The following is a 25,845-nucleotide window of genomic DNA, read 5'->3' on the forward strand; positions in this document are numbered from 1 at the left end:
TTTTAGTTGCTTGACAGACCTAGTTATAAATAATCAGTTTTGAACAGGTCTTTCCCCTCTGAGTTCAGCCAAAGTACATAAAGTATCATAAAGAAGATTACAAGAAGGCAGGAGTCCATTTGTACTATGTAGAGACAAAATTAGTCAGGAGCGTGTGCATTACCATGCTGGATCAGATGTGACTCGCCTAACGCTCTGTCTCCACTACGGATCAGTACCAGATGTGTCAGAGGAAGGTGCAATAATAATCCCTGTGATTACTTCAAGAAGATTTGGAAAAAAAATATTTTGAAGGTTCTCTCAGAGTTAAACCATTTTGTGACAATATATTTACTTTCCATGTTGTTTTACTGTCATTTCCATTAGTTTAATATGGGATTGAAAATCTGTTGAACCAGAAGAACGGGCGTGTTAATCTTTTCTTCGGAGGTTGGCTATACAGAAATCAAGCGACGCAGATATCCAGCATGGCTTTCCTACCTGCCTTTCAATGGTGGTGATACATAGTGGGTGCAGGTCCAAATCAGATGTAGAAATAGTGAATGACCACTGATGCTTGGGCTTTGTTTTGGACCAAGCCCGTCGCCAAATCATATTCAGCCATGGTCAAATAGTATCAAATGCTGCTCAATTATAGCCAGACGGCTAAAGTAAGTAAATAGGGTCATTTGGCTTCAAGGTGATATTAAACAGTGTCTTTAACTAACTGGGGACTGAAACTTATTACAGAGTGCCATCAGAAAGACACAGAAAGGGATGCTGTTTATAGGGCAAAAGTATAATAGCCCCATAATCTGATTGTGATGACTCTCCAGATGCACATGACCTGCTATAAATGGATACCTGTTCTGCTAGTTGATGAGATAGCTTTAAGCAAACAAATAATTTGTATCAGAGGGGCTGTAAATCCCTATGGCCTGCTGTGATTAAAGGGATATATGTCTGCCCTGTTTAAATTCATGTTAAGCAAGAAAGGGGAGACTTCAAAGAGTGGGGGAGGGCTTCTCTGTTGTGAAAGGGTTTTGCTGAGTTGTCATGGTTTGTGTATCGCTGTCTCTGATCAGAGCATGAACTCTTTTGGCATCTATACAAATAGATCGTAAACAGCCTGGGCTATCCCTTAAACAGTGTAAGCAATCAATACTAAGATTGCTCTGTGTTTTGGGAGAATGGTGTCTTTGCCTTTTTTCCCTTTCTCTTGCTTAGTTTCCTGGTCTCATTTATTTTTTCTCCTTTTCTATTCTTAACTACATGCTGTCTTGTAGGCTTGACTTTAAAACACCAAGCAAGGTGTCTGCAGTGCACGTAAACAGAAAGACTATACTTTTTGAGAATAACATACCAGGAACTTTTTTATGAACTAAAGAACATTACAAAGGATTGCAAAGGCCTGGCATTGTTCCTGAAGGAAGGATGAGCATGAGAAGACCCAAACTGCTAACTAGACTTGTGGCTCCTAGCACATGTGAAAGCTGCTGACTAGCTTGATGGCCATGAAAAAGAGGAGAGGGGGAAAAAAAGATCCACAACCAAAGATGGAATTTATCTAAGTGTTCCTCCTTTTATTCTTTTCTTTTCTCTTCTTTCTTCATATGTTTATCTGTTCCTTTGTCCCAGAATTAATTGTAATACAGTAGGACCTCGGAGTTAAGGAACCTCGAGAATGGAGGTTGTTCATAACTCTGAACAAAGCGTTATGGGATGCTCCTCGGGGTGGACTGCTCGGAGTGGAGGGCTCACAGCTGCACTGGCAAACTTCAGCGTCTTTACCTCCTACCTGTAAGTGGCTGCCCGACGAGTGGGAGTGTGCACAGGCAGCTGATTCTAGCCCCCTGGCTGCAAGGGTGATGAGTGAGGATCCTGCAGTGTCAGTGGGCACACGGTGCAGGCTGTGGTCCTTTAAAACTGACCTGCTCCTGCAGAGTGCAGCATGCAGGTAGGAGCTTGGGCTCCAGCAGCTCATGGTCCAGGCCAGGTTCCAGCAGGAGCTCAGGAAGTTTCTTTCCTGGGGGCGCAGGGAGTGGGAACTGCGCACCTGGCTTACAAGCTGCAGACCCCAGCACTGCTCCTGCTCTGCCTGCTCAGGGGCTCCCAGTTGTGCCTGTGAAACTCAGCGTCTTCACCTCCTACCTGTAAGTGGCTGCCTCCCCTGGGGGGGCGATGGGGGGTGGGGTAGACAGACAGGCAGCCCAGATGTGCCTATCTTTAAGATGCAATACAGGCACTGGACAGTATTTGCTTCTTCTTTTTTGTTTCCGCTGCTGCCTGATTGCTTACTTCGGTTGACCGGTCAGTCTGTAACTCTGGTGTTTGTATCTTTGAGGTTCTACTGAAGTGGTAAACAATCTAAATGAAAGAGAGTTTCTCTAATTAAATTGTGAAGTGACTACATGTTTTCAGTCTCTCTCATTGGGAAAAGAATTAAAGTTCAACATCAAAATAAACTGTGTTTAGAGTACACTAAAAGCCAGTGACTATATGATCCAATTTTTTATCTAGTAAAATACCACCAATTAACTGGAAGTCCTCAGAACTCAAATGAAGAGGTGTTTAGTGGGCCTGAGGAGAGAAGGCTACTGAAAACAAAGCCAAAACATGCACTTTCTCTGTTTCTTTCACCGCTTTTAGATGCCAGGGACTCCTGAGAGTTGTCTAGAGTACTTCCGAAATAAAATTGGGTCGAGTCTTATTAAGTATATCTTTATCTTTTCCCTTGTCAGTATGCTTTCTCCTAGCATGACTAATCCTCCGAGGTTTCCGTACTATCCCCTAAGGGGCAGATTTTCAAAAGCACCTAAGGGATTGAGGATCACAGATCCTATTGAAAGTCAATGAGACTTATGCTCTTAGATTGCTTAGGTGCTTTTGGGAAATCTCCCCCTTATTTCATATTTATTCATATTGGTCTTGTAAATAATGAAAATAAATGTCATGACACTAATCTTCTTTAACTGAAACAAATATTAAGGCACATCAGACTTGTTGAGTCTCTTGGAGATAGGTTACCATAGAGAATCCATTACAAATGGCACTGTATTACTCACAGTCGCTGGGAAGAAACAAGGCTTTGATTCTGCAATGCTGATGGATCCCCACACTGGTGTTAGCAGACCATATGGACAAAAGGGTCTCCTGTACTGATCAGGTTGCAGAATTGGGGCCCAGGAAAGTGCCAGGGTTTGGGTCACAGTACCAAAGCCCCAGGCGAACCCCTTCTTTCATGAGAAAAGCTAGGAAGATTGCACACTCGTGGTGTCCAGTTAAGATTTCAGGCTGTCTCCTGTAGTCTGACACGGAATGCATTGAGGCATCTGAAAACAAAGGCTCTCGCAGTACAGAAATGTTTGTTCTCTGAAAGACTTTAAAATATATTTAAAAAGCCCTAAGCACCTCACTATACATATTTTAGCAGCATGCCCTCTTAGATTAAGAAAACTGTTTCCATTTCCCCCCATATATATGATGAAATCATTGCTATTTGTACTAATAGGTATGATACTCCTTTTATATTTACTTAGACTGAGAATTAATTTGAATTTAATCTCTCTCAACAAAAAAAGTTTTCTTACCATACACAGTTTGTTCATGGATCAGACAATGTGATTAATGTGGGTTTATTATTATTATTATTTATTTTAATTCTTTTTATGTATCGGATAGACTATTCTAAGTCAGTGTTTCTCCATTACTGGTCCGTGGACTGGCACCGCTCCCCGAGATCTCCCTGACAGAGTTTAGGAAGGCAGCAAGTTGGTCCCTGGTATCCAGCAGGTTGAAAAAAGCTGTTCTAAGTCACTTTGCTAACTTATGTTTTTATATTTTTAAATTTATACTTTTTAGAGCTTTGTGGGGTAGGGGCTGTCTTTGTGTTGTCAATCTGTAGAGTGCTTAGTAGGGTTGGGTCCTGTCAAGGTTCCTTCCCCACCCTGAACTCTAGGGTACAGATGTGGGGACCTGCATGAAAACCTCCTAAGCTTACTTTTACCAGCTTAGGTTAAAACTTCCCCAAGGTACAAACTATTTTACCCTTTGCCCTTGGACTTCCACTGCCACCACCAAACATTTATCTGGGTTTATTTTTATTAGGAAAGCGTTGTTTGGAAACGTCTTTCCCCCCAAAAATCCTCCCAACCCTTGCACCCCACTTTCTGGGGAAGGTTTGGTAAAAATCCTCACCAATTTGCATAGGTGACCACAGACCCAAACCCTTGGATCTTAAGAACAATGAAAAAGCATTCAGTTTTCTTACAAGAAGACTTTTAATAGAAGTAAAAAAAGAATCACCTCTGTAAAATCAGGATGGCAAATACCTTACAGGGTAATTAGATTCAAAACATAGAGAATCCCTCTAGGCAATACCTTAAGTTACAAAAAAGACACACAGACAGGAATATTCATTCTATTCAGTACAGCTATTTTCTCAGCCATTTAAAGAAATCATAATCTAACACATACCTAGCTAGATTACTTACTAAGTTCTAAGACTCCATTCCTGTTCTGTCCCCGGCAAAAGCATCACACAGACAGATACAGACCCTTTGTTTTTCTCCCTCCTCCCAGTTTTTAAAAGTATCTTGCCTCCTCATTGGTCATTTTGGTCAGGTGCCAGCGAGGTTATCTTTAGCTTCTTAACCCTTTACAGGTGAAAGGATTTTTCCTCTGGCCAGGAGGGATTTTAAAGGTGATTACCCTTCCCTTTATATTTATGACAGGTCCTAATCTCTGTTTGGGGTCCTTATGTGCTATCACAAGATGTAATAATAATTTGTTCTTTTAAATGTAATATCACAGTTAGTTGTGTGTTTTAGTGGCTGTCTTTATGTGTCTGATACGGCAAAGGTATCGGGCACCCCATGTTCAGGCACAGATCTGAGACTTCTGTATACAAACCTTGTAAATTCAATTCCTCAGCTCATAATGATCTTGTGGGAGTATCCATAGTTTTGTAATACAAAGAAATGTTTAAAAAATGAACTATTAAATTCAGATATTTCCCTCAGTATAGGAAACTGAGAACAAAGCTTTAGAATCAGAGCATATTTTAAATGGATCACGGATAACAGTATGTGCAGGTACATCCACAGCTGCATGCTTAATTAAATGACCACTGTGACAGGTATTGCAACCCTTTGCATTATCTTTGGGGTCCACTGTTTTAAACGAATAATTTATGTATGATTATGTTCTACTCCATGGGGGAGGGTTACCACATCTCCTCCAGGAACTAAAAACAGTGGATGGTGATTAAGGACATCAGCCAGGCTGTTAACCCCGCCCCCCTCAACTCCCCACCCCCCGAGAAGTACCACCTCTTGGGGAGGCTCACATATTCTTGTTTGTTGGTCTCTGGAGAATCCAACAAACAAAGAAAAGACTCTTGGATAAATAGCCTGAGTTTAAATGGTCTCAGGGCCTTCTTTCTTATTCAGCAAATGGACAGGACCTTCTGTTTGGGGAGTGGGGGCAATCCTTGTGGAAGGATAAGAAAGACTTGACCTACTAGGGCTCCATAAGGCTGATGGGTGACCTCTGGTAAGCTGTTAGCTTTTATGGGTTTTTATATTTTTTCTTTTGTAATGCTTGTACCTTAAGAATAACTGTGCTTGCTTAGAAGCAGTTGTCTTGTAACTTATAACTGCAGGCAATACACTGGTCATAGCCTTTGGAGAGAAAGCAAAGTGCATGCACTGGTCTTTTTATGCAATCTGACTTGCTGGTGATATCACAGTGTAAATCCAGGGAGTTGTGCAGCCTAATATTCCTGGTCAGGAGGGAGTGGGATGTGGGTCTTGGCCCAAGAATGGTGACACCTGTGGATGCCCTCAAGAGATTACAGGAGGTGTGAATATAGGTGCTGTTACCCTGCAATTGTGACATATATGGTGGTAGTAGTGGGATCTATATCAATCTGAATTGCCGTAAGTGCTAACAGCTATGAAAGTAAGTAAGTACTGTCAGACGGGAAAAGCACAGGAAAAGGTGTCAGCCCTTTTGAGGAAGGAATAGTGAAAAGAGAGACAAGAAAAATGAGTTATGAACAGCTGAAGGAAGGTCATGATCACTTTCACCCAAATTACCTTCCACATTCAGATTTGTAACCAATCCCTCCTTGTTAGTTAGAATCAAGTCTCAAAATGGCTGGCCCCTGAGTTACTTCCTCCACTGTCGGAAACAAAATGTTGTCCCCAATATCCATTCAGAATTCTGCTGTAGAGATCAGTTTGACCATTTCACACCCCCCTGTTTTTTTTTAAATCATCCATTGGCTGCCCCTTCTTTACTGTATCAACCATAAGCTCCTTGAATTCACTTTCAAGGTTTTTCATGGCCTGTCACCACCCGACCTATCTCTCTCATTTGTGATCGTAACATCAAATCTAGCCTTCAGTTGGCCAATACTGCCAGCCTCCACTGTTAAATTTTTAAACAAGCACCTTCATGCTTTTTCCTGTGCTGCACCTCAAACTTGGAAGGAGCACTCTGTAAACATCCACAAAGCTACCTTGCTATCCTCCTTCCAATCCCTCCTTGTTTTGTGTTCATAGAGCACTTAGTACCTTAGGATCCTGGCCGTGACTGAGTAGGGTGACCAGATGTCCCGATTTTATAGGGACAGTCCTGATTTTTGGGTCTTTTTCTTATATTGGCTCCTATTACCCCCCACCCCATCCCAATTTTTTACACTTGCTGTCTGGGCACCCTATGACTGAGTAACTACAGTTACACAAATAAATAATAGTAATAATTAATGAGCAGCGCAAGGCAGAGTGAAAGGTTATCCCAAGGGTTGTTCTCTGCTTTCCTTGGAATCCTTGAATCTATGGGGTCAGTTTCTGAACCACTCTACAAAGCTGCAAAGCCCTCCCCTTTTGAGATGAGCATGTCAGGGGAATCTTGCAGAATTTATGGAATAGTTTTCCTTTCCCCCAGTTTCTCCTTTGGAAAAGGAGCATTAGGCTCAAAAGGAACTGATTCCCTGGTGAAAAGAGCTAGATCACAATTTCCTGCTTGCACTGTTTTGAGAGAAAAATAATTAAACAAAGGAAAAACTTTGCAAAACACTAATATTTTGCTATCCAACTTGTTTATTAAAAGCGTGAGTAGGGAAATTGTGTTACATGCAGATTTAAACAAAGTAAAATAAAAAAGAGTACCGGTGTATTATCCTTCTGTAGTGATAACTGGAGAAATAGATAATATCTGCTGATCCTTCTTTAAGGATGGGCTGTGAAAGCAGAGCATTTCCCTTTCTCTACATAATGTGTGTGTGACAAAGAGAGCTCTTTAGATCCTAAGTATCTGTATCCCCTCCCATATTTAACATACGTTCTTGGAGAAATTTATTGAAATTAATGAATATTGTAATAAACCAAGTGTTTGAACAGCACCTAGCACTTTGTGGGCACTACCAGAAGCAAATGATTAGTGCTAAGAATTGCAAAAGCTTTCATTTGAGACTCCAAGACCTCATTGCAAATATTAATTTAGCCTTACAACACCTTTGTAAGGCAGGAAAGGAGTACTTGTGGCACCTTAGAGACTACGAAATTTATTAGAGCATAAGTTTTTGTGAGGTACACCTCACTTCATCGGATGCATACAGTGGAAAATACAGTGGAGAGATTTTATATACACAGAGAACATGAAACAATGGGTGTTACCATACACACTGTAACAAGAGAGATCAGGAAAGGTGAGGTATTACCAGCAGGAGAGCGGGGCGCCCGGGGGGGGGCACCTTTTGTAGTGATAATCAAGGTGGGCCATTACCAGCACTTTACAAGAACAGTAGGAGGGGAAATAAACAAGGGGAAATAGTTTTACTTTGTGTAATGACCCATCCACTCCCAGTCTTTATTCAAGCCTAAATTAATTGTATCTAGTTCGCAAATTAATTCCAATTCAGCAGTCTCTCGTTGGAGTCTGTTTTTGAAGTTTTTTGTTGAAGAATTGCAACTTTTAGGTCTGTAATCTAGTGACCAAAGAGACTGAAGTGTTCTCCACCTGATTTTTGAATGTTATAATTCTTGATGTCTGATTTGTGTCTATTTATTCTTTTATGTAGAGACTGTCCAGTTTGACCAATGTACATGGCAGAGGGGCATTGCTGGCACATGATGGCATATATCACATTGGTAGATGTGCAGGTGAACGAGCCTCTGATAGTGTGGCTGATGTGATTAGGCCCTATGATGGTGTCCCCTGAATAGATATGTGGACACAGTTGGCAACAGGCTTTGTTGCAAGGATAGGTTCCTGGGTTAGTGTTTTTGGTGTGGTGTGTATGGTTGCTGGTGAGTATTTGCTTCAGGTTGGGGGGCTGTCTGTAAGCAAGAACTGGCCTGTCTCCCAAGATCTGTGAGAGTGATGGGTTGTCCTTCAGGATAGGTTGTAGATCCTTGATGATGCGTTGGAGAGGTTTTAGTTGGGGGCTGAAGGTGATGGCTAGTGGCGTTCTGTTATTTTCTTTGTTGGGCCTGTCCTGTAGTAGATAACTTCTGGGTACTCTTCTGGCTCTGTCAATCTGTTTCTTCACTTCAGCAGGTGGGTATTGTACTTGTAAGAATGCTTGATAGAAATCTTGTAGGTGTTTGCCTCTGTCTGAGGGGTGGAGCAAATGCGGTTGTATCGTAGAGCTTGGCTGTAGACAATGGATCATGTGGTGTGGTCTGGATGAAAGCTGGAGGCATGTAGGTAAGTATAGCGGTCAGTAGGTTTCCGGTATAGGGTGGTGTTTATGTGACCATCGCTTATTATCACCGTAGTGTCCAGGAAGTGGATCTCTTGTGTGGACTGGTCCAGGCTGAGGTTGATGGTGGGATGGAAATTGTTGAAATCATCGTGGAATTCCTCAAGGGCTTCTTTTCCATGGGTCCAGATGATGAAGATGTCATCAATGTAGTGCAAGTAGAGTAGGGGCATTAGGGGACGAGAGCTGAGGAAGCATTGTTCTAAGTCAGCCATAAAAATGTTGGCATACTGTGGGGCCATGTGGGTACCCATAGCAGTGCCGCTGATTTGAAGGTATACATTGTCCCCAAATGTGAAATAGTTATGGGTAAGGACAAAGTCACAAAGTTCAGCCACCAGGTTTGCCGTAACATTATGGGGGATAGTGTTCCTGACAGCTTGTTGTCCATCTTTGTGTGGAATGTTGGTGTAGAGGGCTTCTACATCCATAGTGGCCAGGATGGTGTTATCAGGAAGATCACCGATGGATTGAAGTTTCCTCAGGAAGTCAGTGGTGTCTCGAAGATAGCTGGGAGTGCTGGTAGCGTAGGGCCTGAGGAGGGAGTCTACATAGCCAGACAATCCTGCTGTCAGGGCGCCAATGCCTGAGATGATGGGGCGCCCAGGATTTCCAGGTTTATGGATCTTGAGTAGCAGATAGGATACCCCTGGTCAGGGTTCCAGGGGTGTGTCTGTGCGGATTTGTTCTTGTGCTTTTTCAGGGAGTTTCTTGAGCAGATGGTGTAGTTTCTTTGGGTAACCCTCAGTGGGATCAGAGGGTAATGGCTTGTAGAAAGTGGTGTTGGAGAGCTGCCTAGCAGCCTGTTGTTCATATTCCGACCTATTCATGATGACAACAGCACCTCCTTTGTCAGCCTTTTTGATTATGATGTCAGAGTTGTTTCTGAGTAGCAGCCGTGTTAGTCTGTATCCGCAAAAAGAAAAGGAGTACTTGTGGCACCTTAGAGACTAACAAATTTATTAGAGCATAAGCTTTCGTGAGCTACAGCTCACTTCATCGGATGAATACAGGTAAATATTATAACAGGAACTTTAAATAATGTACCCAGAATGAGTAAATGGCAAAACTGGAAATAGAAACCAGGAGTTCTTAATCCCAGTAACCTGCTTAATCTGGCTACTAGATTACATTCCTATAAAAGCGATAAATGTTGAACACAACTCATAATGGCAAAGAGTCCTGTGGTACCTTATAGAGTAAGACATATTGGAGCATACGCTTTCATGGGTGAATACCCACTTCGTCAGATGCATAGTGGGTATTCACCCACGAAAGCTTATGCTCCAATATGTCTGTTAGTCTATAAGGTGCCACAGGACTCTGCCATTCTTTGCCGCTTTTACAGATCCAGACAAACAGGGCTACCCCTCTGATAGTTGACAACTCATAATGTTTTTTGAAAGAGTCAACCCATTAAGTGTTTTATATATAAGTACCTGTTAAAGGGTTTCAGAAGTGGTCTTTAGCAGTCTGTCACATACTAATCAGACAGTTCACTCAGAGTTACTAGTCACCAAATCAGTCTAAATCTGACCTAATAGTATTGTATGAGATACTATCATTGATACCATATGGGGCTGTTGGTATTTCAACCATAATATGTACATCAATGGAATATGGCCTCAAAGGGGTGTTGCAAGTGCTCAAATGAGGTAATTGGAAGGCTCTGATACCTTATTAAGGTTTTGCGTCTTCGTCCGATGTAATAGTGTGGAACAATTAACCTTGGTCATGGGTGCAAAAATATTTGTTAAAAGCCATTACATGTCAACATTACAAAATATTTTGCTCACGTTAAGAGAAAGGAATAGATCTGAATTTAGAATCAGGAGATCTGAATTCTGTGCCTCATTCTGGTGTGACACATACTTCCTCTGTGAACTTGGCCCAGTCACTTAGCCAAAATTTTCACACTTGGGTGCCTAAAGTGAGGGACCTAAATCCATATTTAGGCCAGTCTACACCCCGTTTTGTATAAACTGGCTGTGAATTAATTTAGGCTGGAAATTCGGAGAAGGCTTCTAACTACCAGAGGATTGAGGTCCTGGAACAGCCTTCCAGTAGGAGTTATGGGGGTGAACAACCTGATTGGCTTTAAGATGGAGCTTGGTAAATTTATGAATGGGGATTATATAAGGTGGTTGTCTGCAACAGTAGGAGACTGGACTCAGGAGGTCCCTTCCCGTCCTATGTTCCTAGGTTTCAGTTAGGGCTGTGATCATTTTATTAAATTAGCTATGCTGGCATGACTCCACTCTAGTGTGAATGTAGTTATATGCTACAAAAGTGTCTTATACCACTTGGTATTATTCCCATATGGGAAGGGAATATAAGCACTTTTATACATGACATGACTGCATCCACATGAGGGATGTTGTACTGCTTTAACTATACTGGCTTGGTTAAAATGGTGCCACTGTGCAAGTGGGCAAGGAACAGATGGAGCCTTGGCTCCACCTCCCTCAATGTGCCGGCCAGTTTAGCTGCGCTGGCATGGCTGGGACCATATGCTGCGTGAGATAGGACTGAGCAGGGTACGTTTCCCCCTGGAGCAGGGTGAAATTGGGAGGCAACTTGTGACTCTCTAAATCATAAATTGCTTCCCAGCCTGTTCCTGGAGCAGCACAGCCCAATACACTGGGCTTGTGGCAAAGCAAAAATTGGCACCATCATATTTTTAAGCATGTTGAGTTTCTCTGACGGAAGGCTCTGTGTGCGCCCAATATTATTATTGTTCCTCTGTTTCCCATTGTCTACACCCTACTGTTCACAGTGATATTTTATATGTTACAAATAGAATGAGAATACTTAGGCTGTGGGAATGATTAGTAACATTTAATTTGCAGACACTCAGAAATGATTTTTTTTCATCTTTTTAAAGTGCTTTATGTAACGGGTGCCTTTGTATTTCTTTTACTCTTCCTCACTGGCAACGCTTTGCAATCTTTGCTGGGTTTGCAGCTGCATGGGCTTGCTCAATGAGAGCCATTAAAAATGTTCTCCCCTTTGCCCTCTCCGGATGGCCATTCTTCACCCTCATGCCTCCTAGACTCAAACCCATCAACTTACTGCTTCACTGCTCTCCCTAGCACAGACACTTTAGCTTGGCTTCGGAGAATTCTATAGCAAGCCTCTTGTCTGCACTGAGATTAACAACAGTCAGTTTCCGTCTTTGTTTATGTTTGTTTTTACACTATCATTTTTTCCTAAATTGCTGAGTTGTTCCAGAAAGGAGTAATTCTAAATATTGGGAAGGGTTTGAAGTCCTAAATCTGGACACTTTTTAAATAAATAAAGTGAAGTTGAAGGGGAAGAAAAAAAATTGCTCCTTTTGTTGCTGTCTTGAGTTTTGCAGCAAAAGAGCAGCATAATTTTTGGTTTTCATTTTTATGTGTGTGACTTCTTTGTTGTGGTTAGATCAGTGCTGCAGCATACCCTGACAGTAGCATCTAATAAAATTACTGAACACTTGATTACCAATCTTAAATCAAAATGATATGTGAAGTTTAGGTTAATTACCGAGTTTAATCCTTCTGCTATGGAAAAGACAATTTTGAGAGTTCATTTCTGATGGAAATACATTTTTTCATTCTTTCGTAAGTACCATGCAATATATCTGGTAGGATGTTTGTCCCAGGAATCTTCGTTCTGTATGATGTGCTTGCAAGAAAACACTTTGGATTTGCAAAGTTAAGGCAATCATTGTAAATTCAATACAGAGATATTTTAATTCTTGTGTTAAATCATGGAGTAGTTTTTTTTTTGTTTTTTTTTCATGAGGGAGGGAAATATATGTCTGGTTCTTTGTCTTCTGCATTTTGTGACAAAGGCAGCATTCCCATTTGAATTGCTCTGCTCTATTCAAGCCCCCTCTGAGCCTCTGGTTAACAGCAGTCAGTCTTTGCAGTGTCCTGACGTCATCCAGTGTATGCATAAGCTATGCTATTGTCTTACTGAGACCAGGGGCTGTGGATTGCAGTATCTGGTGTCTGCTACCTATTTCTGCCTCACTGCATGACAGAAGAGAAACTGACCTTCCCTTACCTCTTGGATTTAGAACAGCAACTCCTGATTTTTGCTTCCTGAAGAAGACCTTCGCTTTGGTTGCAAGGAAAAGCTGTCTGCAGTGTGAAGCTTAGGAGAAGAGAATCTGGCAGCTTGACTTGGACTGCATTGTCTGGCTTCATGACCCCTGCTGTGTAGCAGTCTCATCCTTCTCTCACACGCTCCCTCTATCTCTCACTCTTTTCCCTTTTCCCTTCTTTAAATAGCAGCATCTGGGGCCAGCCATGTTTGGCACTGAATCTTCATGTAAGTAAATGCATCCCACTTACATCCTTTTCTATTTAGAACAGAGCTTGTTGTATCAACATTGCATCCACAGTAGTTGCATTCCCTTTGCTGTAGGTTGTTAGCAAAAAGCTGAGGTTCTAGCCTGTTTACAAAGGGGCTAAAGATGCTGGGGGAAAGCATCTGCCACTTCTATCTGTGTGTGCATCCTTGAGGCCAGCAGCGAGTCAGTTTAGGGCTGTCAGTGTTACTGAATCCAGGCCGTTGGAAGATGCAAAGAAAAATGCATGTTCACTTGAACGTGTTAATTGATAAGATCCCATTCTTCAGTGATCTATTGTAGCATAACCAGTAATGAATGTGTTACTCAGATGATAATCGGCATGTTTGAGGGAGTGAGAGGATGCTACAGGATTAGATCAGAAAGAGCTGAGAGTAACGATTTAACCTGGGAAAAAGCTGGTGGTGGAATTGTTCTCTGTATTTTCTTTTCTTTTTTGGGGGAGGGTGGGGGGCGGGTGTTTTGAAAAAGGAGTCTTTTTCTTAAATTTTTTTTGAAATACGAGAAACCAAAATTGAATGGGCAGTTTGGGAGGAGGGCAAGAATTCTGAATAATGGGTGATTTGTTTGTTTGTTTGTTTGTTTCTAACTGGAAACTTGGAACTGTGTCTTGTGCGTAAAAGTAAAAGCAATGGAGACACATGTCACTGAAAACAAGCTAGATGTGTTTCAATGTAAAGGACAATCGGTAACCTAGCAAAACGGATGGAAGATTGCTACTATTATTGGTGACAGACAGTGCAGTTACATAAAGACCTCTGGGTATCCAGCGATTGTCTTCTGGCTAATAAAAAATGCTTCATGGTATACTACATATTTAATATTAATCTACATACTGTGTATCAAAAGCACATCTAATTTAGTAGATAATAACCCGAGTTCATTTTGAGTTTCATTTATTCTTAATATACAGTGCGGTGCATTTCCCCAGTGTAGTTAGCATAGAACCCTGTTTGCAGCTGGCCATTCATCAGGAACGGTAACATGCTGGGCTACCTGGTGATCATGCAGTCTTAGCTCTAAAGAACTTCATTCTTTCCGAGGGTTAATCGGTCCTGTTGATTCACTGTGGCAGCTTCCCACCTCCTCTGACAATCCCTGATCAAGGTCAGGAAAGAAAAAAAACAACAGAATTTGCTCTTTGAATTCTTACATTTTTCAAGTAATTTTTCTTGTATTATTGACTTTAATTTCTGTTGCTGTTAGGATGACCAGATGTCCCCATTTTATAGGGACAATCCTGCTATTTGGTGCTTTGTCTTATATAGGCACCTATTACACCTCAACCCGGTCCCAGTTTTTGACACTTGCTATCTAGTGTTGCTGTATGCCTATTTGGAGATCCCAATCACAGGTATAGAAACAAAATGCCTAATATTTTAGTTGAGTATAATCACAACACATCAGGAATTCAGAGGCACAATTTTTGTGTGTGCAAATATACACATTAACATACATTACAGAAAAAAATCCATGGTGTTTTGGTATTTTCTTTGAGAGAATGTGTGCCACATAGTTGCAAATTCAGTAGTAACTCCTATTATTCATTCTGAGGGGCCTCTCTTGTTTTATAAAGTAGATAAGAAATGACTAGCTTATTACCTGTTCCACAGGACTTTTTGATAAAGTCACCCATGTGCTATCTGGTTTGCTCTGACAGCAGCTGTGGTTGCTTTTGTTTCTATGGTGCCCAGATTATTCAATGTGAAAAAGGGTGACTTGAGCTAGGATAACCACCACCACTTACTTGGCAGAACGGCCGGTCAGGGCTGACGTATATTACTTGTCTAAAATTAAAAATTGGTTGTTTCCGTGAAGGCTGCAGAGCTGAACATGGGTTGTGCATTGCCCCACCCCGCTCGCATAGGTGCCCCAAAGCGCACTCACCAGCTGGTGATTTACAGAATTAAAGCCAATCGAGTCAGGCATTGCGGGGGTCTTTCATCCATCTCTTCTTTCTGAGGCATCATCTTCCTTTGTTTAAATCTCTTTCTTTTCCCCTGTGTTTCTGTCTTTGGCTTTCTCTACATCAGGGCACAAGGACCTTTAACAAAGGGGAAGCTCTGAGACATCATTGTTATGGTTGGAATGGGAAAGGAGCTACTGTCACCTAGTCTGAGCCCCTGCATCATGGTGGGAGGATAGTTCAGATTATTCCTAAAGCATCCCCAGTGGTTGATCGTGCAGTGTAGCCTTGTATAATGGGCTTGGTCGTGTTGTTACAAAGAATAGTATAATCCTAGAACAATTTAAAAAAAAAAAAAAGTACTGAAGACCAATTTTTTAAAAGTCTAATTTAACCAAATATCCTATTAAGCCTCTTTTGCCTTTTATTTTAATTTTTCTTCCCGAATTGTAAAGTCAGTGAGTGACAGCAGTCTAGCTATCAGACTATAGAATTTTCTATCTTGATAGAACAATATTGTTTGGTTCATTATACTTGCATCATGTTAAAAAAAAAAAAAATCCAGCAGCACCACAACCTTGAGAACAATACAGAAGCAAGCCCTGCCAGCTATCCAAAAAGCATTACATTGACAGTAAGATTTTTATCACAGTTGTATAGATGGTAATAGAGTTAAGAATTATAGCTTTCATATTTCATCTTGATAACATGATTCTCTCTCTCTTTTTTTTAATACTGAGGATTTTATTTTAACAAATATGTATATAAGAAGCAAACTCTGTGCTTTAGAACCCTCATTCTGCCCACATTCAATATGATTGTCCTTTAGCTTTAAAAGTCAAATGTAGTGAGCTATTCGGTGATTTCTGACAGCAGTCAGCAGCTCAATAAAAGACGATATGAGCATAATTGGAGAAACGCAGGCATGTTCTTATCTGCTCATGGAGGAAGGAAAAAAAAGACAAACATAAGGCTATGCTCATTATGTTGCTTGTAAAGATGGGAAACAACCATGTAATTATTATTATTAGTTATATAAGAGTACAGTGTTAAGCAAAAATCACACGACCGGCCCACGCAAACAGTTAAAAAATATTTTAATGTGAGCATCGTATTCTCCGTGCAGTTGTTCTCGCTATTTCGCATTAGTTGCCTCAAATGCTTTGTGTTTATCTGTTTTCAGCCATATGGCACCATGTTATTATATACAGCAGGGGTGCAAACTCCCATCCTGTGACCCTATCCAGCCCACTGTATGGATTTATCTGGTGGTGGTTGTTTGTTTATTAGTATTGCTGTGACTGTTTCAGATTCTGCAGAATGCAAAATGTTCTTTGATACTGGTGTTAGTCCTATTGCTATGAACAGAATCTTTTTATACATGAAATGAAGTGGTGCTGTTATAGACAGAACTATCTCTGAAAATTTGTGAACAGCTCTCATGCATATCAATCAACCCTGAAACCTAAGTGACTTATTAAGAGACAGCTTTTCCAATAACAGAGCTATGCAACAGTGTGTCTGATTTGCAGATGCAGAAGCTACACTTGTGCATGCAAATAAAATAGTTACACCGTTGAAAATAGACAAATAAGGAAAGGACAAAAATAGCAGTGACCCTAACTTGCCCTATATAATTTTTCCCCACTGCAGGATACTGAATGTAACAGTAACTTTACGGAGTAAAACATTAGCTCCCACTCTTACCCCTGTGATCTGCACATGGATGGTCTCCTCTGCACATGGTTCATTACCATGCCTAAGCAGAAGGAGTGGGGCCAGCTGGCTTTGCAGCAGCAGTCCCCACATTTCCCCTGAGAGGAGCTGTTTGTTTGGTGAGAGCGAGCAGGCAGCCCCCATGGCTTGCAGTGTAATACCTCCCCCTCATCCCCTTTGGAGGCGTGAGGGGGGGGCTCATCTTGAGTGCAGCTGCAGCCAGGGGAGGCCCTGACAACATGCCTAAGTTGAATCTGTGCTGTAAGGGAAAAAAGAGGGATAATATGGAATGATGAGGCCCTAGGACCAGCATAGAGGCACTGGAATACCTAGGATCTGCACCATGTGTAAGCCAGACACTCTAGGCAGAACAGTTCAGGAGTAAAATTCATAAAGAGAATCTTAAACTACCTCCCGTTTCAGCCCTCTTCTCATGTGGGAGACCCTTAGTTATATTTCACAGGGGCCACATTCTAGACCCAGTCTTCCCATTCTCATCAGTGGAAGATTCACTGTGGATAGAGGGTAATATAGGTCACTAACTTTGTAACCCCAGCCCGTAGACCATAACCAAATATGAACTTTGGAACTCTTCACAAAATGTATTTTACTTCCCTGGTCTTTGGCTAATATAATGTACACTATCTGGAGCTGTAATGCAAGGGAGCTCATTAAAATTTACAAAGACAATATTTGGGCATCAAGTTTACTGTACAATAAAACAAGCTGTATTGTGAAACTGAAGGGAAATGGAGACAAAGCAGTCACACTTTCCTTTCACACACAGTTAAATACAGTCCATTAAATTTGCCATACAGGTGGCTAAACTAGTGTCTTGCTTTAAATTCTGAATCTTCCAGAATGTATATAAATCTGAGAAATGTGTCTGTGGTCACAAAACTGTTGGTACATGGTGACTTTTAACTGAGCACTTTCAATATTCCTCACTCAAGTATTCATTCATTCATTCAGTGTTTCATTTTATGAGTCAAAAGACTCCACGCGTGGCTGTGGAAGAATGAGACCATATTTTCAGTACTGGTGCTGCTTGATGGTGGTAGTGATATTATAACGTATTGGTCATGCTACATTGAGTGTTTTGTAGACGGGGAAAGTTATAATGGCAAGTTATCGTTCCAGATTGAACCAAATTGAACCATTGAGGGCAAAGTTCATCGTGGCTCCCCATCTAGCAGCTCCACTCTGGAAAAGTAAGAGAGAGGGGTAGAGACAGGAAAGCTGACCTGGGAAATGAAGGCATGAGACACATAGACTAGGTGTGTGAGAGTATGACTGGTCCTTCCAGCATGACTTGGGGATTTCTCCCTTTCTTGGGTAAATTCAGCTATTAAGATACCCAGTGTTACCTCTGGAGTTCGGAGTTGTTAGACAAAATTGGAGAACCAGGTGAAAGGGATTATCTCAACTACAGCAGCTTCAGACATCATTAAGAATGGTTTATGACAGGATCCTAAGGGCTTGTCTACATGGAGCAGTAATGTGGACTACTGGGTTGTGATTTCTAAAACCTGCTAACATGTTCTCTATTCATTGATCCAAATAGACCCTGCTGGTGTGCACTAAAGCTTCCCTCGTGCACTTCAACATAGTGCTGTGTGAAACAGTCCTACATTAAAGTGCACTACAGAACATTACAAAGAGATTACTCATTATGGTATGTACTATGCGGAGACTGAGATTGTGGAAGTTATAGTAAGGTCCGTAAACCCAACACTAAAATCGCATAGTTATTTAGCTGGAAAATACATTCTTAGCTTTATTCCCCTGTAGCAGATTTTGAGGACCCATTAAGCAGAAAAGAATGTCCCTGATTTTTGTTTATATCAGCATGTTAGCAGAGTGGTTCAGAGGCCCAGTGAAACCTCTTTGGACATATTACTGTGCCTGACTTGAGATAGGTAGATGTATAGAAGATCCTAAAGGTAGTCAGGCATCTTGCTTGAGTGCATGAACCTTGTTTATTTTAATGAGATGGAACATCAGCAAAAGATGGGATGCTCAGGCAGAGCCCATTCAGGAAAATGAGTGCTGTCCAGCAGAGTCAGGCAGGCAGGCAGCCCGAGCAATCCTGAGCCAGCCACACCACAGAAAGGGGAAGCAGGCAAGGAAGAGAAAACACTGCTTTGGAGACTAGAAGACAGGAGAAGTGCCATTCCGGAGCCAGCCACTCCAGTGACCTCAGATCTATGTACGTACTTATCTGGCCCACTTCACAATGATATCTGAGTGCCTTCGATTAATGACTGCTGATTCTTGCAGTACCCCCCTGGGGCAGTGAGTATTAGCCCTGTTTTATGGGCAGGGAACTGAGGCATAGAGTAACTTGCCCAAGGTCACAGGGAAGTCTGTGACTGAGCTGGGAACTGAATCCCGCTCTCCTGGCTCCCAGGATAGTAGTACCCTGTTCGCTAACTAGACCATCCTTCCTATCTCATAGGTAGAGATAGCCCAGTCGCAGGGGTTGCTGTGAGGCGGTTGAAGGGATAAAGCATATTACCCTCCGTCAACTGTGACCACTTGTTGAACTTCTGGGAATGGAAAAAAATCTTGACTTGCAGGAAGTGAATGGGATCAAGATTCCTTTTTTTAAAGCGAAGGCCTGAAGTGCAACTCAGTTTGCCCAATCATAGTACATGATTTGTGTCAGCAGATAGCATTCCTTGTAAGGAAATAGCTACTGGAGCGGCCTGTGATTTGTTTAAATGTCATAAAAGAAGTTATGAACTTAGAGAATGAAAGAGGACCATTTCCCGTCCATCTTCATATGTTCAAAGTGCAGGAGTAGTACTTAGGCGCAGAATCAAACAGTCGTAAACTCTGGTCTGTTTAATCTGCAGAAGCAGAAAAGGGCGATAGATCTTTTAGCCTGAGAACAGGCAGGAGGATATTATAGTCCCTCTGAGCTGCATGACCCAGATAGAATGTGCAGTACATACAAGGCCTGCGTCACCCTGTCTGAGCCAGGAGTGGAAGCACAGGGGATTTGTGTAATTTCAGAACAATTAATAGTAGCTCTGTATCCAGCTAATAATATAGCCACAGAACCTTCCAAACCCTCTGCTTTTTCTGAGCTGGGATACCCTGCTTGACCTCTCTCACTTGACCCTGGAGCAGCAAGGGACATTTTCACAAAATGCTGTGAGAAGAGCATACAGCACTTGTGAATCAAACAAAGGGAATATATGAGGATGGACATAAAATGAGCAGAAATCCATCCAGTTTACTGGAACTACTGTTATAACATCATTTCCTAGACCCCAATCTGGGAAGGTCAAAAGCTATAATAGAAATCCTTTCCTGATAGAAAGGATAAAACCATTGTGCTCCCAGTGATTTGTGGACCGGAAAAGCATAGGATATTGAGACTCTATATTGATTTATAGAGAGTTAATTTACAAAACTATAGAGATAGACATTTTGTACCCAGAATCCAATTTAGGTCAGTGGAAAATGAATGGCTTTACTGTACTTGATTAAGGTAAAGCTTATCCCTAGGAGTTTGAGTGAAGATGCTCATAAGCATTTGTAACACCACAGGAAAGATGAGTGGATTTTTGCATTCCCTTTGAGTTGATAAATGCTCTCTATCTGCCTTCCAGTATTGCATGGACAAGTATTTGGTGATTTCCAAGATGATCTATGAATCCCATTTTTAGAGGTCATTCTGGTGTACAGCAAGGATATTGAGCAATATATGAGAAATTAAAGGAAAGTGCTTCTCAGATTGCAAGAATGTGGAATAAAATTAAAACCTGGTAAGTGTGACCCCTTTGAGAGAGAAGTCTAGTAGCTGGGAAGATTACTATCACATGAAGGGTACTGAGGTGATTCTCAAGGTATGTCTGCAGTTCAGTTTGAAGCAGAAGAAACCAGAAGCAATGCAAGAGATACAAAGCCTGTGAGTTTCCTGAGATAACGTTGGGGACTCTTCTCATATTGTGCAGCCCTTATACCACCTTTGCAAAGGACCTAATGCCTCTGGGTCATGATGTTAGGCAGAAAAGAACTACCACTTGCTTTCATGGGAGTAAGAATTCTTCGCTTTGAAATATGTTGTTACTGACCAATTCAGGGACTACGTGTAGCTGGCCAAGTGTGGAGCACAAGCAATTACAATAACCCATTGTATGTTATGACTACTGCAAATGTAAATGCTGCAGGGTATCAGTGAAAATAGTGGTTTACAAAGCTCCCGTACAGCACCTATCCTTCCACAAGGAAACTCAATTGAACAGTTTAGCAGAACACTGTTAGCAATCTCATGAACATTGACTGGAGAACAAAAGTCAAACTGGAAGGGCTATCTACATCAAAGAGTGCATTCTTATACCTGCACCAAGTTTGACAGCACTGGTTATTCTCCATTTTCCCTGCTGTAGGGGTCCTCTTCAGTGTGACCCATAGATAACATTTTTTAACTAAGTACAGAGTACATGGCTAATAATTATATGAGCTATGCAGATCGATGGAGGGAACAACTGAATAGAGCCTATGAAAATCCGCAAGAAGGAAAGCTGGAAAGTCAGTGAGATGGATAAAACTCAAGCACAAAGGCAAAAAAGGGAAGATTTTTGGAAGCAAGGAATTCAGTGGGATGTCAGATGAATAAAATAAGTTGGATAACAGATGCAGCCTTTAGTACACTATCCTGAAAATCAATTACAGCTACCACTCCCTAGCAGAACTGCCAGGGGCTGCTCCAGTCCATGGGGATATATAGCTTCAGTGCTCAGGAGACTGAATTACATATACAGGAGCAGCTATCAGTGGTTATGCATTGGAGAGAGCAGTGCCAGAATAAATGGGCATTCAGAGGTCTTTACCTAGTACCTGATTGGGAGTTCTGTTCCTGGTTGTGGATTGCCTGCCTGGGCTCCTGGGTTATACTAATTGAACCTGATTGCCAGTGCATTTGTCTTTTATATGGAGACTACTAGTCACAGCATGCAGTACTTTATCTGGATCCAAGAAGATTTCACGTTGATCAAGATGGTACATTGCATGCTTGATGATAACTGCAGTCTCTGTGGGTCCCAATTCTAGTAGAAATGCAAGTGGCTGCAGGTTACCTTTGGTCACCCCTATTTACAAGGGTTTACAATGAATTGAGCTGCTGGTGTTTAGTTATTTGTTAGCTCCAATTAATTATTTCCTTTGTAAAATTCAATGCACAAAGATGGGAAGAAAACTAGGTTAAATTTAGGTTCTACCATCTTTATGGGTAAACACAATCTTCCAAATAAATCTGACTTTTTTATAATCCAGAATGTCAAATCAGTCACCTAAATGTTTGAGAAAGTCAGTGCTGCTAGCCACAGAGATTCAAATGCAAATTTCTACATTCTTACTCTACCTGGGTGAAAACAACATATTCTTTTATACACTTCTAGGTCGCTGGTTCAAATCATTCCAGGTTAAAGTTGTGACTGTGTCTTCACTAGGAAGAAACTCCCTAGGATTTACATCCACCAGCTAACCTGCGTTAAAACTGCAACAGATTTATCTTCACTAGGATTGTAACAGAGTTTACTTAACATGGGTTAAAAATACACCATTTTCCCAAGTGAAGGTGAAGCCTGAAAATCACTGCTTTGTGATACACTATTGTATGACTGATGTGAAATTTAGGTCTTAGATGCTTTCCTACAAATATCCACTTGACAAAACCATCATCTCTGGCAATCCTTGTTATCAGCCTATGTAGACAGACCAAGGATTTGAATGCATGTGAGAATGAACTACCCATTCATCTCTAGTAGTGGTCTTTTCAGAATGGGTTGAGGCATGTTATCGGCAACATGAGGAGGCAGATATTGCTACCCCTGCAGTACCTGTTCTGTAGTTAAAGTTCAGTCAATGCTGTCAATCTTTCATGAGCTGGAACATAATTTTTAAAAGTCAGTTTTTATTGGTGACCAGTTGATCAATAATCCTGACAGTGTCAATGATTGGACACTTTGCTCACTGACTGAAATTTGCAACTAATCCCATTTCTGCTTCAGAAGTCAAAGAAGTAACTTCCTAATGGGAAGAGAAAAAAATCTCATGCCTTTAGGCCTTGTCTACAGTATGGTGGAGGAGATCGATCTAAGTTACGCAACTTCAGCTATGTGAATAATGCAGCTGAAGTCGACGTACTTAGATCTACTTACCGTGGAGTCCACACTACACTATGTCGATGGGAGACGCTCTCCCGTTGACTCCCCTTATGCATCTCGTTCAGGTGGAGTACAGGAGTTGACAGGAATGCCACTTCAGTCGATTTAGCGGGTCTTCACTAGACCCGCTAAATCAACTGCCGATGCATCGGTCGCCACACGTTGATCACCCGATAAGTGTAGACAAGTCCTTAGACTCAGACCAAAGTGTTGGGCCATGCTTCTTGTGCTGCATCATATGAGAGCCCTTAGAAGTGATTTGATCTGTTGAAAGAGGAGAATGAAAAGGTAACAGCAGATTTTATCAATGAGTATATTTCAAAGTGAAAACTAATCTGTACAAAATTGTGATTGACAATCATCCCAACCCTTTTTATTTATATCAGTCCAGACTGGTAACTGTTTGGGATCTGAATAACCCAACTTGTTTGTTTAATTCTTTTGTGTTAGCAGTTTTTTTAAAAAAGGGAGTGGAGCATAGCCACTAGCACAAGTAGAATAAGCTTTCTCTTTTCTTTAAAAGCCTGTTTTTTCTAAGCCTTTGCATATCAGCCAAGTTAAATGGTGTTGGGCTGAAGTCTGGTAATGTTTTCAACTTTTATGCAAATTATTTCACACATATTACTGCAAAATGCTTTACCTATGGTACAGATCAGTGCAGACAGATTTAGATGTGACTGATGTAGTACAGTGAAATCTGTCCTAAGAGCACAACAAGGTTCAACAAAAATTGGTTGGTTAACAGACAGTCTTCTCATAAGAGTGGAGTAGAATTGTACTCCGTGCATGTGGTGATTTTTGGGCTGGTCTCTGAAGACAGGAGGTTGACCAAGAAGGTTGGTCTCTTCTATAGGTTTCAGCGTCCTTCCCATTGCCTTAAACACTGTCTGAGTTCACTATGGGCTTGTCTGCGTGCAGAGCTGCACTGGTTAACAGAAGGTGTGACTTTAAACCAGTATAGTTAAACCAGCGCCAGAAACTGTATGGACACTTTAAACCAGATTTAGCTTAAATTGACTATGAAAAGGTTTAAACTAAACCCTAATAAGCCACTCAAACTGAAATAAGAGTGGCCACAAAGGGGGTTGCCCTAGTTTAACTACAGCACTGGCCCAAAATAGACTCCAACTGACTTCAATGGGCTTTGGATCAGGCCCTAATTCACTTACATTGACAATGGGCCTGGAGATGAACCTGCCTTCCATTAGCCAAATCCACCTTGGGCAAGACCAAACCCTAAGTAAAGAGTTCTTGTAGAAACACTTTCTTTCTTTAAACCTAAATTAAATCAGTTGAACAGGGCTCCTATTTCTCTAGCCCCTGAATTCCACTAAGTGAATTCCAAACAGCGTTTTTCTAGAGGGAGCAGCAAGCAGAAGCCTCTGTACAAGGCTGAAAAATGTGGAGGAAAATAGAGCAACTTCTTTTTTTGTTCATATGTTTTACTCACAGAGTAACTGACGAAAGGAAGAACACCTTCTAGCACCATGGTACTTACAAGGAAAATGGAGATTGCCTTACTGTTTCTTGGAGCAAATAGGAACATGTACTAAAAAACACTGAGAGTGAGACCAACTGGATTATAGATGTTTTTTGTAAATTGCTTGTGGATATCTTCAGTGGCTATTGCACAAGTAATGGAAGAGTTTGGGAGGTGTTCTGAGTGAGCTTTATGTTGAGTTTTCTATTCTCTGGTCCATATAAAAATAACAGCACAGATTTACTATTTGCTTATTTCTGAAAAATCTTTGAGATGTGAGTGCCTCTTTCACTGATACAACACCAGTTCCCTAACTCCTGTTGTCGCGTCCTACATTCAGAACAAAACAGCTTGTGTTGCTACTCTCTTTTTTTATTCCTTCACATGCAAGGCCATGTTTACATCTCTGTCTGCTACCTTTGATAAAAACATGTGGTTTGAAGTTCTACCAAAGATGAGCTACATTTTCTAAGCACAACAAACTAATTTAAATCATTAACTTTAATTTTTTTGGTCTTGTGGCTTGAAGTCAGGCCTTTGATGTTACTTGCGCAGAGTTAAGCTTATTTATTTAGAGCACATGGTAGAAAAGATTTCCAAGATTGACCTGAGTTAATTTGAATTGCTCCAGCAATGAATGTGGGCTTTCTTCTCTCATGGAATGACGCCAGTAACTTTTCTATCAGTCCACATAACAGGTACAGCTGGCTGTGTTTACATTATGCCCCCAGATGATTGTTGTTATTATTACTTCTTTGTACTGACGTGGCACCTAGGAGCTCCAGTCATGGACCAGGACCCCATTGTGCTAGGCACTGTACAAACACAGAACAGATCCCTGCCCCAAAGACCTTGCAATCTATGTACTGTGTTGTGTATAATTATCAAACTAGAGCTGGTTTGGAAACTTTTACACTTTTGATGAAAATGGGGAAAAATCACAAAAAAACCCAACAACTTTCTGACAAGCTCTAAATCCAAACCAAACCAAAAAATACCAGTGACCGGCAGGCAACTGAGCTGTGGAGACTTAAGCAGGAATTTAGGAGAGCAAGCTCCCACTGGAGAAGGAGCAGCAGAGTGAGGGAGCTGCATTCTTTGGGACTCCTCTGCAGGCCTTAGCAGGGGCAGTTAGAATTTGGAAGACCTGGCCTCAGTGCTACTGAACAGGCTGTAAAGCTGCAGGCATATGCAAGAGGGGGGTGAGAGGAGGAGTGTAAGAGGGGCAGGCACGAGCATGGTTGATGGTGGTGTTCTTGACCCTCTCTTGGTGCAAAGACCGCTATAAACATTTTATAAATTTAAAGAAAAAACAGTGCCGGAGATACTATTGAAAGGGTGCTAACATTAGTCAGTTTTTGAAAGAAAATTCAAGTTGGCACTGCTCTTTTCACAAATGTATAGATCTATATGGACGAGTATTTGCCACAGTAAATGTTGCCGAATAGCCTTAGATGATTT

At 41.4% G+C, this 25,845-nt stretch overlaps 1 protein-coding gene across 5 annotated transcripts in view; it reads left to right on the forward strand.

Moving 5' to 3' along the window:
• Nucleotides 1-25,845, forward strand: part of ST7 (suppression of tumorigenicity 7) — a 233,567-nt gene that overhangs the window by 58,392 nt on the left and 149,330 nt on the right. Inside the window, exon 1 of one of the 5 annotated variants that reach the window (XM_073328159.1) lies at nucleotides 12,683-13,063. The exons of the other annotated variants lie outside the window; for them this stretch is intronic. Coding sequence (XP_073184260.1) covers nucleotides 13,042-13,063 — 22 coding nt within the window. The 5' untranslated portion in view covers nucleotides 12,683-13,041. Of the gene's footprint in view, nucleotides 1-12,682; nucleotides 13,064-25,845 lie in introns of those variants that run through there. 5 annotated transcript variants of the gene reach the window in all.

This window comes from Lepidochelys kempii, chromosome 1 (genome assembly GCF_965140265.1).
Source record: "Lepidochelys kempii isolate rLepKem1 chromosome 1, rLepKem1.hap2, whole genome shotgun sequence".
NCBI classification, from domain to species: Eukaryota; Metazoa; Chordata; order Testudines; family Cheloniidae; genus Lepidochelys; species Lepidochelys kempii.